The sequence below is a fragment of the Sinohyriopsis cumingii genome, chromosome 17 (genome assembly GCF_028554795.1).
Source record: "Sinohyriopsis cumingii isolate HCF-2022 chromosome 17, ASM2855479v2, whole genome shotgun sequence".
Lineage (NCBI taxonomy): Eukaryota > Metazoa > Mollusca > Bivalvia > Unionida > Unionidae > Sinohyriopsis > Sinohyriopsis cumingii.
Genome location: NC_142977.1, coordinates 72109374 through 72125737, shown reverse-complemented (window position 1 = coordinate 72125737; position 16364 = coordinate 72109374). Strand labels below are relative to the sequence as shown.

The following is a 16364-nucleotide window of genomic DNA, read 5'->3' as shown; positions in this document are numbered from 1 at the left end:
TAATCATCATGTTACATGGGATGTAAAAGCCGAGTCAAAATATCAAAATGGTATGCATGTTAATTCAAATATCATTCTATGCATTTATAAGGGTTTACAATCGTGAGCTTAGAGGTTAAACAAGGTGTCGTCAATCACTGTGAGAAGACAGTGATTGACGACTCGTGCACATCTGAATTCCATTAACGTATGACTGATGTCAAAATGTAAATCTCTTGCTGCCACAATTACGGAAATCAAAATATCAAATTGTTTTGTCGTAGAATAAACTGAAATGTGTGCATGAATGTGACGTATAGTCGCAATCAACGCAAAAAATGTTTTAAGTCGGTTTAATTTACTTTAGAAATCCCGTTGAAAAATGGAGACATTAATCTGTCTATGTAGTCTACTCTATGCTGTGATGCTTCCAAACATTTTTTTCATCAAGTGCCAAGAACTTGGAAAATTCACTAAACTGCCATTTATAAGACCTTTAGAGGATACCAATCATGTACTTCTCCGCTGGCAATATACGGAAACAGACATTATGTTTGAGGTTTCCATGCCAACTCTTGGTATCGTTGGCCTCGGGATAGTACGAGATCGGGAAAATGCTTCCATGTTTCCAGCAGACATTGCTCTAGGATGGGTACAAGACGGTCTCGTCTATCTAGCGGTATGTCTAATGCATTTTGTTAATAAAAAGTACTACCTTTCTAAATGCTCCATCTAAATCAGTAATATAATAATCGGATAACCTTATTGTGAAATAATTTCAGTCTCGAAATATGATTTTTTTATAAAGAATATGTATACGCGTATCAATGATTACCAGACAATAGATATGTAATTTTTAGACGTGCGATATGCGAAACTTCACTCCTTTTACTTCTTGATGAACATATCTAGAAAATAAATGATACATATTACAACTATTCAAAGTCCAAATAATCAAAAATCTTAAATATAAATAACACTAAACAAAAACAGTTTCAGCTAAAGTTAAGTTTTAGCTCACACGGTCATGAATTAAGTCATTTAAATCGAGAATGTGGACGATAAACAAACTTCATGTACTTAATACATAACCGGCTTGTAATGAAGTTTATATCTGAGTTAAATAAACTGCATGATGACGTCTTATGTATGTGAAAAGCACAAATTGTTTACTCTAATTGTGTAGTGTCATTCATTAAGTTAAATGTGCCCGACGAAGACCCGTATGCTTTCATTTAACTTTGTGGTTTGCATTCTGTTGTTCTGTCTTTATCAGCCCTTTTGATTTAGGTAAAACATCTGTCTGCGTTTATTCTCACTAGATACAATAAAGATCTTTATTTTGCCATTCATATTATACTCAACCGATCCATCATCATTCGAATTATTTCTCTTCCATGTTAAAGATGCAGTACACTTTCGAGTAATTCAGCTATCGTGACAACTTTTAGAGCTTATGAACTTTCGAGACCGCTTTCTGGTAAAATGTGTTATTTAAACAACTTTTCTTGACGAACGCATTAGCATTTGAGACCAGCTATTAATGTTGACAACAAAATTAGAAATTAAATTGAACTATAGTCATATTTTGTCTGTTCATTGTTTCTACCGAATGTGTTTTATATTTATTATTTTTATTGTATGTGACACCATTAATCGATTCCATATATATGTGCCAGTCACGAGAAGACATTGGTAGAAATTTTGGTATGAACCCCCTGGAACATTTAATTCACACACACACACACACACACACACACACACACACACACACACTTTAACAATTATCTCCCTTATGTCATGACTTTTTATATCCAGAGTCTCTGATGCGATATTATCTTAATTTTATCTGTGCATTTGGCTTCTCCTCTACACCCACCTCCCTTGCTATATCATTATTTTATCATCCCGTCATTTGCTTCCCTAACAGATGCTGCATAATATTGTACCTTTAGCAGTTAAACATTTACAGCTAAAGCGCACTTGCAGATAAGAATGCATTATGTAAATGCCTCTTTGATTTATGTAGATGTGGTCCGATTTAAATAATGCTAAACAACTGAAATATTTTCTTGAATTATATACATCGTGCTGTAGGACTATCACATTAATGAAGATGGCACACTCATCGTGGATGAATCCCAGAATTGGATGCTTATCAGTGGTTTTGAAAACAGAAAAGGAACCACTCTTAGAATGCAAAGAAAGCTGGATACGTGTGATACTGATGACGAAGTAATCATGGTACTGTATGCATGAAAGTTTTTTCTAAAATTAGTATAATCCTGCAGAAGAATGGAGAAGTCTTCTAACATGAATAATACTCTTTAAATGAAATTAGTTATATTTTGTATTTTTAAACTATGTTGAGGGAATTTCTGTTAGGATAGTTATTTAAAATTCTGATGCTAATGTTGATAATAATAATAATAATAATAATAATAATAATAATAATAATTAGTAGCAGTAGTAGTGTTATTAATTGATGATTACATATAGACAACGTTTGTATATATATATATATATATATATATATATATATATATATATATATATATATATATATATATATATATATATATATATATATATGCGCACATTTAATAAGCCAGAGACGAAGATGTAAAAATGGATAAATACAAACAAATAATAATAATAATAATAGAAACATTATCCATTATCACAAGATATTGACAAAAGCCTGTATGAATTAACTCAGGAAGGAACGGTCAACCTCTTGTACGCTTACAGTATGAGTGACGTCGACGATTTTTTCAAACCGATTGAGTTTCCATTCCCTGAGATGGGGTCCAAACAGTTGGTACTTTTGGGCTCTAGCCTGTCTCCAGAGATATTAGCAGACGACACTACTACCATAGACTTCGTACACAATAATGTAACATCTCTCTCTCTCTCTCTCTCTCTCTCTCTCTCTCTCTCTCTCAGCTCAAGCTCTACATCTATAAGAGACTGTATAACTATTGTATTTATAAATTTGTAGGCGCTGGTATAATTCTTTATAAATGGATTTTACATGTAAAGGATTTTTATGATTGAGATAATAATAGCAAGAATCTTAATTCCCTTATTATTGATAGAGCTAATATTTAAAATATTAGATATCTCAAGAATAATTTGTTTTATTGTTATTTTTATCAAGCAGCGGTTGATATAATTATTCCTTTCTCTGATGCTCCATTTAACAAGATACTTGATTCAGGGGAATTTTCATTGTAGTGGTCCAAACTCCAAACATAGTATATCTCTGAGATATAGAAAATAGAGATAACATCGATTCAATAAACTAACGTCTAATTTCTTTATTCAACTCACTGAGTAATGATTTACAGGTATTTTGAAGAAACAAATGCATACTACTGACAGTGTTTGTGAAACATCCTAAATATAAACTAGTGTTGCAAAAAAAGGATAAGTCGTAGAAATGTGGAGGGATGGGTAGGCATATAAAGCAAAATGAAATCATTCTAAGCAAATTATGAACTTGATTTAAAGCGCTTTAAACTATTTACGAGGCAAATCATTGTTCGATGTTCATTTCATTATTATAACCAATTTTAAGTCTTTGCTTCAGATATGTAGGGTTAGAGTTAAGAAACTTTAAGATGCTCTAGAGATTTTGTAGGAAACAATTGCCAGGCAAATTGTTTATCCGACCTCCTCACTTTTTTCAGACATCAATCATCCCAGGAAGAATTCGCTTGGTGTGCGCTCTTCGACCTGACTGTGTTTTCGTCTTAATTCATTATTTATCAAGCTTACATTGTATTGGAAAACTTACAGTTTCGTAGTACCCACAGTACATTAAAAGCAATTGGATGGTTTCGACAGAGTTTCATATCGACATAATATGTACACTTTTCTCAACTTCTTTGTAATATTTATTTTCCTTTTCAGTTTGAATTTGCTTCTACAGGTGCCACGACTTACGGATGCACCGCCTTCTATGTCCCCAAAGATCAGTTTGGAGGAAAATACCACGCGATCAAGGTCAATATTGTGTACAAAATTTATCACTGACACTCATGCGATCTAGGTGCATAATGGGTACAAATTTATCACTGACACTCATGCGATCACAATTACTACTTTTACACATTTATCACTGATACCCATGCGATCTAGGTGCATATTTACATACATTTAGCGCTGATACCCATGCGATCGAGTTGCATATTTACATGCATTTATCGCTGATACCCCTGCGATCAAGGTGCATATTTATATACATTTCTCGCAGATACTCATGCGATCAAGGTGCATATTTACATACATTTATCGCAGATACCCATGCGATCAAGGTGCATATTTACATACATTTATCGCAGATACTCATGCAATTAAGGTGCATATTTACATACATTCATCACTGATACTCATACGATCAAGGTGCATATTTACATACATTTATCGCTGATACTCATACGATCAAGGTGAATATTTACATATATTTTGTCGCTGATACCCATGCGATCACAATTACTATTTTTATACATTTCTCACTGATACCCATGCGATTAAGGTGCATATTTACATACATTTATCGCTGATATTCATACGATCAAGGTGCAAATTTACATACATCTATCGCTGGTACCCATGCGAGTACAATTACTAATTGTATACATTTATCACTGATACCCATGCCATCAAGGTGCATATTTACATACATTTACCGCTGATACTCATGCGATCAAGGTGCATATTTACATACATTTATCGCTGATACTCATGCGATCAAGGTGCATATTTACATACATTTATCGCTCATACTCATGCGATCAAGGCGCATATTGACATACATTCATCGCTGATACTCAAGCGATCAAGGTGCATATTTACATACATTTATCGCTGATACTCATGGAATCGAGTTGCATATTTACATACATTTATCGCTGACACCCTTGCGATCAAGGTGCATATTTTCATACATTTATCGCTGATACCCATGCGATCAAGGTGCATATTTACATACCTTTATCGCTGATATTCATATGATCAAGGTGCATATTTACATACATTTATCGCTGGTACACATACAATCACAGTTACTAATTTTATACATTCATCACTGATACCCATGCGATCAAGGTGCAAATTTGCATACATCTATCGCTGGTACCCATGCGAGTACAATTACTAATTGTATACATTTATACTGATACCCATGCCATCAAGGTGCATATTTACATACATTCATCGCTGATACTCATGCGATCAAGGTGCATATTTACGTACATTTATCGCTGATACCCATGCGATCAAGGTGCATATTTACATACATTTGTCGCTGATACCCATGCGATCAAGGTGCATATTTACATACATTTATCGCAAACACTCATGCGATCAAGGTGCACATTTACATACATTCATCACTGACACTCATGCGATCAAGGTGTTTATATGTATCACTGATACGTTATATGATTCAATCGAGTTGAATACTTGTATATATTTATCACTGATACTGATGCGATCCCGGTAACGTTTTGTACACGTTAATCAATGATATTTATGCGATCAAGGAAGATATTTGTACACATTTATCATTGATATACTTTATAATTTAAAATGCGGAATCTCTACGTCTAAGCTTCTGCAAAGAGGGCCGCATGCGATTGATTAGGTTAAAAATCACATGTATTTGGTTAGATTCGAAGTCACGTTGGATTTGTTAGATCTGAAGTCACGTGGAATTGGTTAGATTTTTAGTATAATGTATCGTTTTTGCTGTATAGTCTTCTGTTTCTCTTGGTTTTGTTTATATCTTCTCCAGCCCTACTCAACGTTAGTATCTCGGAGTCACACAATTAGTCTCGTACCTATTTTCAGTTCGATGCGGTTTTCGATTCTAAACACGAGAGAATCATTCATCACCAGTTTCTCCTTGGATGTAAGTTACCGGATGGTCTGGAGCCCAATCGATTCCACGGCGAAACCTTCGAGTGCGCAGAACAGCTGAATTTCCTTCTTCGTTACTGCGGTTACGTAATATTTTCTTGGGGGATAGGAATGGAGGTATTGAAAATTAAGAATACTAAAATGTTGCAATGCTTATTAGTTTAGAGAGCGGCTTGAGTCAAATGAACCTTCTTTACATCGTATGTATAAAAAGAAACAGCTGTTTCTGATGAAATTAAACGTTACGTCTACAGACCAGAACGGTTTTCTTTTAAGGATGTCTGGTCTTTAGTCAATCACATTAGAAAGACTTTAGTAATCGATCCCAAAGAAACAGGCGGTTATATTTTGTCAGAAAGGATGAAATTTTTATTTGAGATATTTTACAATTCCTTCTTAGACAAATTAGTAGAGATGTCGTACTCACCAATTAATCTAGTCATCCGATTTAGAAACCTAAACTGGAAAAAATAATGTTTGCTTAAAAAATTTAAAGCTATATGATTTCATCTGAATTGTAAATGATATTGTATTTCAGGATATGTCCACATTTGTTCCCGTAGTATGCAAAACTGAGTATAATATCTATATCATGAATGAATTAGAGGAAAAAAAGATTAACGTCATTTGACAAAAACTGTAAACCATAATTAATATCCAATTTACGTGTATGTGCGTGAAAGTGATAGTTTAGTGATATATTTTTATATAATGTTTATGTGTATCTATGTGTGTGTGGAGAGAGAGAGAGAGAGAGAGAGAGAGAGAGAGAGAGAGAGAAAGAGAGAGAGAAGGGGGAAATACAGTTTTTTTTCCTTCCAGCCGTTTTTTTATCCGGAGCACATGGGGGTGTCATTTGGAGGACCAAACGATCCAGAATTATTTATACTCATGTCTCATTATCACAATCACACCAATGGACATCCTACGGATGACCTTGACGGTACACAATATTTTATATCCTGGCTATGGTGAATTTTACCTTTCATGCTTTGTAATGTCTTCCCCATAAATGATGCATATTGTGCGGGAGAATATTCAATATGTATGTATAACGGATAGGAAATCCTGCCTCTAGGTAGGTAAGGCTTATATACATAAGTCGGCAAGCCTCGTATCTGACATACATATTATCCCGTAAGGTTATATTCCACATTAAGCTTGCATTAATGGGGGAGATTATACTAATCCAGCATGATCAGACTAAAATCTTTGTATCTGGTAACCTACGGTTTCATCTTCCTTCGTATTGCCCACACCATCAATAATTTCATCGAATAGTAAAGACTTTTTGCTCAACTACCTGTTGCTAGTGTCTTTTTATTTCCAGATGACTAATTTATTCTGAGAATCCACCAATATATCACCGTCTTCAAATGATTTTCTCCTCTGGCTTGATATTAAATAGTTTGAAATTGATCTTGATTATAAGTATATTATTCATAATTGTTTTGTTATGCAAAAACCGAAAACAGTTATAGCTTTGATATTTTTTCCGTACATGTTATTCGAGTACTCTTAGCTAGTTAAAGTCTTCAAAGTTGTTTTAAAAATGCATTAATCAGAAAAGAATGAAATATGTTGGTCTTATGCTTGGGGATTATAACGAAAGTGCATTATTTCTGTACTTTTATCGCTTCATTGTTCATTTATACTCAGTTATTTAAAAAAAATGTATCCAATGTCTCCTAGACAGCTCCGGAATACGGATAACACTAACCCGGAAGTTACGTCAGTATGACGCAGGAACATTACACGTTGGTCATATGCCGTCCCCGAACCATCTTATACCCCCTGGAGAGCCGAATTTCTTCACAAGCGCGGAATGCCCAAGCAGATGTATTGATTGGGTGAGTAACACCAATCAAATGTTAAATAACCGAAACGGGAAGAATTAAAGTTTACTACAGCAGCACGTGGTAGCGGCGGTGGCTCAAAGGTTGGAGTGCTGATTTAAATCCAACCATCAGACCAGCCTGGGTCAGATACCATGGTGTATCCTTTGGAAAGACACTTTACTCACTCGCTTCAGTACTTAATGACCTTATTGGGTCGCTATGTTCTAAAGTATAAAGCAAAACGTGTACTACTGTATCACTGAAATCACTGTTAACTGTCTGCAAACCCTAACGAACAGCTCATGTGTCCGTCACGTGCATGCTGTCCTACATTGCACGACGTCATATATATGTACTGCTTTCTGGAACAGGCATGTCTTCAGTCCATATGAATTACGTTTTGGTTAATTATGAAAAACATGTATCAGCGGTTGAAGGTTCAGTTATCAAGATATTTGTTACATCTTACCATCAGAGTTTACAACTGAAGTTTGGTTTATTGACTTGAATGGATTTATATTCAAAGATCGATCACATTGTTTATTACGATATTGACAGTCCAATGTAGTCTTTTCTCACAGAATGATCGTAGTAACACCATATTACTAATTTTACATCAATTGCTTTAATGGTCTCAGATTGGCGACTTTTGACTAATAAATAGTTCCCCAAACAGCTACACATCGTGAAGCGTGAAGCCAAATCAACAGGTTGTATAATTATATGTTTTGAATCGCCTAAGATTTATGAGTCCAAAGCGGATTTTTTTTTTTGTTTGTTTTGGTGCCATGTTTTATTATATGCATCTTCCATTATCTCGTTTCCCAAAGACTTCAAAGACGTCTGACATATATCATTTTAGCATAGGGAAACTTCTAGATTTTAGCTATGGTTTAAGGAATGATAAAATGTTTATCGATTTTATAACAGGGTCTTGGATCAAATGGAACGATGAAAATCGCAGCTGTATTTATTCATGCCCACGAAAGAGGAACATCTGTGAAGGTCAAAGTCATTCGGAATGGCATGGAGTTACCCTGGTTGGCTTACGACAAAAAGTATTCTTTTCGTCATCAATATACACGGCTGCTTACTCGAGAATTTACGCTGCAGAAGGTGAGTAAGACGGAATTATTGGCGGGGTGTGGAAAGTATATGATTGATGCTTCCTCTATGTTTCTCAAATTGAGATTTAAAAAAAAAATGAAACCATCTTCTAATACGGAATATTACAAATCACAATGTTACCGTCACACTACATTAGCAGAGCTTTCCTCACAAAAATATTCTTGGCAATAATTGAAATGTAAAATCTCAATCTCAACCCGTATAATTGCATATTTCTTTAGTCGTTCTTAAAAAATGTGCCGTGAAGAAGAAGAAAGGGTGGCTTTGCCAAAGTGACATTAACTTCAAGATTATGGAAGATTTCTTTGAAAGAATTATTGTTCTTTATGTCTTAGAATTCGTGGTTTTGCAGCATATACAAAAAAAAAATCCAGAAAAATGAATATACTATCAATATTAATAAAGCCACAATACTGGATTTAAGGAAGGTTAAATCATTAGTAGCTTATGATTCTTAATTAACCTAAAGGTAAACCAGGTGTAAATAAAATATTTTATATTGTGGCTACTTTAAATTTATTGAAGGCCGGTTAACCATTAGTATATCTATGATATTATGACCTGACATGTGCCATGTGTTGTTTACATATTGACATTGATTTTGTTTCGTCTGTTTCAAAGATAAATAAACGGTGCTTTATTAATCATAAATGTTTAATCCATATAAAATACAGAGTTCTACACTGGACATTTTTTAAACAATTCTTTGTAGGGTGATAGTATCAGAGTCGAATGCACCTACAATACAACCGCTGATAATGTTGTGATAATGGTAAGCTAATATTAATGATATTGATTGCCTGAATATATGTTATTATAATATATATCCATCAGTCATATTAAGGCTATTAGTAATCCATCCTCTATATATTTAATATCATATTGCAATTGTACGTTTGTCTGGCACAGAGTGTCTAAGGCACCAGTTTACTGAATATCACGTCTGCATGTCTGAGTACACGTCAGAATATACTGAGTATTTTGTCAACAATGTATAAGTATCACGTCAGAATGAACTGAGCATCCGGTCAATAACGTACAGAGTTTCATGTCAATAATGTTTTGAATATCACGTCTTATTGTATGATCATGTTTGTCTCCGTTAACTTTACATTGTCAGAATCGTCCAATATTTTACGATATTGAACTCACGTGCAACTTCATATTGCATTAGGAACTACTTTGTAAACAAATCATGTACATTCTCGTAGTAGATGATTTACGTTTTGGCTGATTAAATGTGTTTCTGAATGAACTAAAGCAGGTGTTTCGTAGACTGCCACATACCAGCTGCTTTTCCACATTCCGCGTTAATCTTTTAGATTCAATGTTTCGGATTTAGGGTAGCGAGAGAGGCCAGACAAGGTCCTAAAGAAACATGCAAGTGACAAGGCATAAACTGTCTACTTAAGCTGGTAATAAGAATGGAAAAAAATATACTTACAGTTTTTCATACTGAATTTCCACAAAATGTACATTCTTAGTTTTGCAAATCCGAATTACATGAGCCATGTCATGGGTTCGTAAGCTTGATTAAACATTTCGAAATTGTACTGTAATTTCGACTGTATTCCAAGTGCAATCACGTCATCCTTACTGCATTCAAAATGAAATAATCATTATATTGATAATTGCAATTGAAAGACTTCATATTTTCCCCACGTTATGATTTCAAACATTCAATGGCAGAACAGAAAACACTTGCATTTGTCAAGACGCTGCTGAAATCCGATGTACCTCCTGTAGAATTGACACATATAAATCCAGTCCATAATCACGAAATTTCGTAGAATCGACAAAAATATCAAACACTATTCATTCCAGATGAAATGAAAAAGTTGTTGCAATGCGCGTTCATTCACAATATGACTCCAATTTTTACTTTTAAGTTGAACTAAAAGGTCATGTTTTTTGATAGTTATGCCTAGCGCGCGACTAAGTTCTAATATATTTGGGCGCAGTTATGTGCGCATTAATAATGTTGTTGTTGTTGTTTAATGACGAATCTGCGCATGTGTATTTAGTTTGGAATACGACATACATGCAGTTAATTTGTTTCTTGCAGTGTATTTTTGCTTATATAATTAAGCCTTAGGTAGAATAAAAACATGAGCATATAATAAAAAGGTTACTGCATTTGTATGGGAAAATATGAACACGTTTTGTCGAATGGATATACTGCATTCCCAAGTTCGTGCAGTATTTCCATCTAAGAAACTCGTTCATGTTATCGCATACAATGCAGTAACCTATAATTATTATATGCTCAAATATTTCCCCGTTAACATTACATTGTCAGAATCGTGCAGTATTACCCGATATTGAATCCGCGCGACAATACACTTATATCATTCACGTGCATAAATGAACTACTTTCTATTGTAAATAAACAAAGGACGCAGACGCCAGCACTTTTGATTTGTACACAACTCATGTACACTCGCGTAAGAGGCTCTTAACGTTGTGGTTGTTTAAATTTGTTTCTGAATAAACTAAAACAGATGTTTTGTGGACTGCCACATACCAGCTGCTTCGGCACATTCCGCGTTGATACAATGTTACGGATTTAAGCTAGCTACAGTATATAACAGACGCAAGATAAGATCCTTACAAATAACATACAAGTGACAAGTCATATACTCTCTTCTTTAGCTGGTGATAAGAATGCCAAAATAAAATATAAAATATACTTAGTTTTACATCCTGAATTTCCTCAAAATGTATTTCCTTAATTATGCAAATCCGAATTACCTGAGCCATGTCATAGGCTTTCAATCTGGATTACACATTTCGAAATTGTGCTGTAATTTCGATGATAAGTGCAAGTGCATCCTCCTTACTGCACTCAAAATGAAATAAGTATTAAATTCCATAGCGTCTTTTTCATAAATGCAATTGAAAGACTTCATATTTTTCCCACATTATGATTTCAAACATTCAATGACAGAAACAGAAACACATTTTCAGATGTCAACACGCTTCTCCCTAGCTTCTTCAATCTGACGTATTTCATGTGGAATTGTCAGATACAAATCCAGTGCATAATCACGAAATTTCCTAGAATCGAGAAAAATACCAAAATCTATTCATTTCAGATCAAATGGAAAAGTTGTTGCAATACATATTCATTCTGAATATGACTCAAAATTTCAATTTCAACTAGACACACCATATTCTTTCCAAAGTTATGTCGAGCGCGCGACTAAGTTCAAATTTATATGGGCGGAGTTATGTGCGCAGTAATAATGTTGATTTGTGTAATGATGAATATGCTCTTGTGTATTTAGTTTGGAATACGGCATACATTCATTTACGTTGTTTATTGTAGTGTATTTTGTTTATATAATTAAGCCTTAGGTAGAATTAAAAATATGAGCATATAATAAAAAGGTTACTGTATTTGTATGGGAAAATATGAACTCGTTTTGTCGGAAGGATATACTTTACTCCCAAGGTCGTGCAGTATTCCATCCCAAAACTCGTTCATATTTTCCCATACAAATGCAGTAACCTATAAATATAATGCACTGGATAACACGTCAGAATGAACTGAGTACCACGTCAGAATGTAATGAGTACAACGTCAGAATGTACTGAATATCACGTCATAATGTACAGAGTATCATGGTAGTGCAATGTCTGAGCATCACGTAAGAATGTACTGAATATCACGTCATAATGTACTGAGTATCATGGTAGTGCAATGTCTGAGCATCACGTAAGAATGTACTGAATATCACGTCATAATGTACAGAGTATCATGGTAGTGCAATGTCTGAGCATCACGTAAGAATGTACTGAATATCACGTCATAATGTACTGAGTATCATGGTAGTGCAATGTCTGAGTATCACGTCAGAATGTACTGAATATCACGTCATAATGCACTGAGTATCATGGTAGTGTAATGTCTGAGTATCACGTCAGAATGTACTAAATATCACGTCATAATGTACTGAGTATCATGGTAGTGTAATGTCTGAGTATCACGTCAGAATGTACTGAATATCACGTCATAATGTACTGAGTATCATGGTAGTGCAATGTCTGAGTATCACGTCAGAATGTACTGAATATCATATCATAATGTACAGAGTATCATGGTAGTGTAATGTCTGAGTATCACGTCATAATGTACAGAGTATCATGGTAGTGTAATGTCTGAGTATCACGTCATAATGTACAGAGTATCATGGTAGTGTAATGTCTGAGTATCACGTCATAATGTACAGAGTATCATGGTAGTGTAATGTCTGAGTATCACGTCAGAATGTACTGAATATCATATCATAATGTACAGAGTATCATGGTAGTGTAATGTCTGAGTATCACGTCATAATGTACAGAGTATCATGGTAGTGTAATGTCTGAGTATCACGTCAGAATGTACTGAATATCACGTCATAATGTACTGAGTACCACGTTAATAATGTGCTGAGTTTCACTTCAGAATGAACTGAACGTACTGCGTTTCATGTCAGAGGAAAACAATCTTGCAAGTACATGAATTTCAATAAAATATACTACCACAGTGCAACATTTCATTTTGCTGTAACCTAGTATGAATATATAATTTGGCCGAGAGCGGTTGCTTTAGGAAGCTTCATTTTGCAGCAATATCTGCTTTAGAAATCGGAATTTCGGGTGCCTATAAGCCAGAGGCGTAGCTGGGGGGGGGGGGGGGGCAGGGGGGGTACATATGTCCCCAAGCGCTAAGGTACAGGGGCGCCAAAATGAGGCTTACAACGTTACATTATAATAAGTAAACAAGGGTAATATTCAAAAATGTGATTAAACCGGGAGGGGGCTGGGGCGCCAATTTTATAGTTCGTCCCCGGGCGCAAAATATCATAGCTACGCCTCTGCTATAAGCTGTCTTTGTTTCACTTAAGATTGCTTACGTTCAAGGCATGCCATTAGCAGAGACTGCTAAATGTTGATGGTGGAAAATAATAGTCAAGTCTAAAATGTATTTATAATATCTGTCCCCGATCGAAGTATTTGTAAAATATAATTTGCTTACGTTAATCTATAAAAACCGGTTCATGGAATTCAGTTTTGAGAGCTTCCATTAAAATGAACCTATAAAATGATACACTATTTGAAGAAAAAAAAAGATTAATTAACTTTTTGCCAGGATCAAATTCTTATTATAAAATATTGTCTCCACTCCTTAGCCTGTAACTAATGAACAATCATCGAAGCATATGATGTATGTGTGGATGTACTTGCACATAAATAGACAAGAACGTGTGTGCTCATAAAGAGAAACTTAACCATTTACAGCATGATCTCTCATCTTTGGAACGGCATTATCAATCGCTCTTCTTCCTGTTAGAAAGCTACTTAGTCCTGAATCCGAATACTTTTAACATTTGACAGCATTATGCTTAGTTTCAACATGTTAGACCAATCATCATTTTGAGACTTTAGAAACGCGTTTTTATCTCCAATACTCTGATTTATTAGCCTACCCCAGTTATGTCCGTTGTCTTTACAAGGGCGGCTACAGACGGAACACCGAGATGTGCATCGCGACATTGATATACTATCCCCGGAAGTCACTGGACACGTGTCTGTCATGGCCGCTGTACGACCAGCTGAGAAACAGGCTCAACCAATCAATACCCCCACAATATGCACTCAATTTCCTCAGCACGGTGAACTGGAGAAACGATTTAATAATGAGGAGAAATTTTAGGATAGCATTGAACATATCAGCCCAGACATCTCTTTGTACGTCGTTAGATTTGCCAGAGCGAGTAAGTGTACATACATACATACATACATACATACATACGTGACTCGCATTGTATACTTAAGCGATGTCTCTGGTACCAATTGTTTCCGGTAAACGTACCAGAATACTGAAATCAAAATAAATATATTAATAAATTGGCTACCTAGAGTTTTTAATATATGCTCTAGCAAATAATTTTAGTATGTTGGTATGGATAGATATTCTGAGAAAATAACGATTCTATTACGAGGCTGATTCTAAATGTTAGAAAGGCAACCAAAGGAGTGTTTGCAGATAAAATTAGTACGACCACATTTGTGTATTGCATATATATTTTTGTCTTGTTGTGACGGAACTTGATTGTGCCAGAAAAAATCGGCACAACCCCTAAGACAATTTTTTTTGATATAATAATGAGCCTTTAAGACTTTTTCAAGTTACTTTTAACTTAGCGTAAACGGCATCGCTTACAAAGACAAATTCACTTTACTTTTGTTATAAACAAAACACGGATTTACTTTTGTACCTTTATGCATGTCAAATATTGGTAGTGACTCCTCGTGTAGTATAATTACAAAGACCAAATGTAAGGACTAACATTATTAGCACATTATTTATTTATTTTTCAGGTGATATCTCACACCTTCAGACCGGTTCTGATCAGATGGCCATATGAACCACCATATACTTGTATAGACCCTTTTCTTTTGACTCATCGATGACGATCTGCGAGTTTTCCGTCACAAGAACATACACACATATTTTTCCTTTCTGATTCTTTGTATATATACACATTTCAATAAAGCTTCTGTTTCAATCGTTTTTTTATTTATACGTGTTAATTTCGTTATATCGGATGTCCTAAAAGAACATCATTGAATAAAGTACATGTTCTTCATTACTTCGATACAATTCATTGAACATTCAGCCCTATAAATAGTTTTCGAGACAGAGACATGTATCTTTTCTTCAAAATTTCATTTTCAAAGACAAAAACTTCATATTGGTTAATTTATGAAACTCTCATGATGTAGTAATATTTTCCCTTGAATTTGGATTGGTTAAAACTATTATGCATGAACGTAAAATATTGTATACAATGCTATATGCACAACTAATGTGGGGACTATAGCGTAGAATACTCATTGTGAAACAGGAAAGACGAATTGAAAATAAATTGTCACTTTTCTCTGTGAAATAGTTTTTTGATCGAGCAGTATGGAATGCTTGTGCCTAGAATGGTATCATAATTCCTGTCAAGGTAGTAATTTATGCATTTAAAAAGGTGAAGAATAGGTTTCAATCGAATATATTCATTTTAGCTATTGTATGCATGTCATGTATCATTCAAAGCTGGCGTATTATTTGTATTTCTTCCTGCTTTATTCCTCTCACAATGTCCATTTTGATAATTAATGTTTATCAGGGACCATACGGGGGCATGTGGTGGTTCTATGCATCAATTAATGAGTATTTTCATGGAAACTATCTAAAGCAATAATAAAAATTTCCATTATATATATAATTAGGTCAATAGCCAGTCCTGCGATTGGAATTAAAAAAATAAAAACACTATGATGAGTGACTTTCAAACAGGCTTGAACATCAATATACAAAAGAAAAGAGTTTTTAAAAGATCGGGATGCCGCATCGAGTTTCGTACTCGCAGTTTCTTGTTTGGCGGGCCACAAAAACCGAAATACAGAAAGAAAAATGTGGATATTAATATATAAGATGATGAATATCAAAACAAA

At 34.6% G+C, this 16364-nt stretch overlaps 1 protein-coding gene across 4 annotated transcripts; it reads left to right on the top strand.

Moving 5' to 3' along the window:
- The first annotated feature begins 252 nt into the window (after positions 1-252).
- On the top strand, positions 253-15428 carry LOC149779222 (DBH-like monooxygenase protein 1). 4 transcript variants are annotated; one of them, XM_089939794.1, is made up of 11 exons: positions 255-658; positions 2077-2223; positions 2699-2875; positions 3895-3987; positions 5836-6021; positions 6727-6847; positions 7597-7754; positions 8673-8858; positions 9583-9642; positions 14372-14632; positions 15240-15428. In XM_089939794.1, exons 1-11 carry the CDS (start codon positions 362-364, stop codon positions 15330-15332), a joined length of 1779 nt encoding a protein of 592 aa, XP_089795920.1. In that variant the 5' UTR covers positions 255-361; the 3' UTR covers positions 15333-15428. The 4 variants fall into 4 exon arrangements, with proteins under 4 accessions (XP_089795922.1, XP_089795923.1, XP_089795921.1 ...); XM_089939796.1 differs by lacking the exon at positions 14372-14632 and having other exon boundaries at positions 253-658; XM_089939795.1 differs by lacking the exon at positions 9583-9642 and having other exon boundaries at positions 254-658.
- Positions 15429-16364: the final 936 nt, after the last annotated feature.

Excerpts from the sequence above, each read along its gene's own strand:
- LOC149779222 (XM_089939794.1), top strand. The coding sequence starts at position 362 with ATGGAGACATTAATCTGTCTATGTAGTCTACTCTATGCTGTGATGCTT. Across the intron at positions 2,876-3,894 it reads TAGACTTCGTACACAATAAT|TTTGAATTTGCTTCTACAGG; the intron begins GTAACATCTCTC and ends TTTCCTTTTCAG. Across the intron at positions 6,022-6,726 it reads CTTGGGGGATAGGAATGGAG|CCGTTTTTTTATCCGGAGCA; the intron begins GTATTGAAAATT and ends TTTTCCTTCCAG.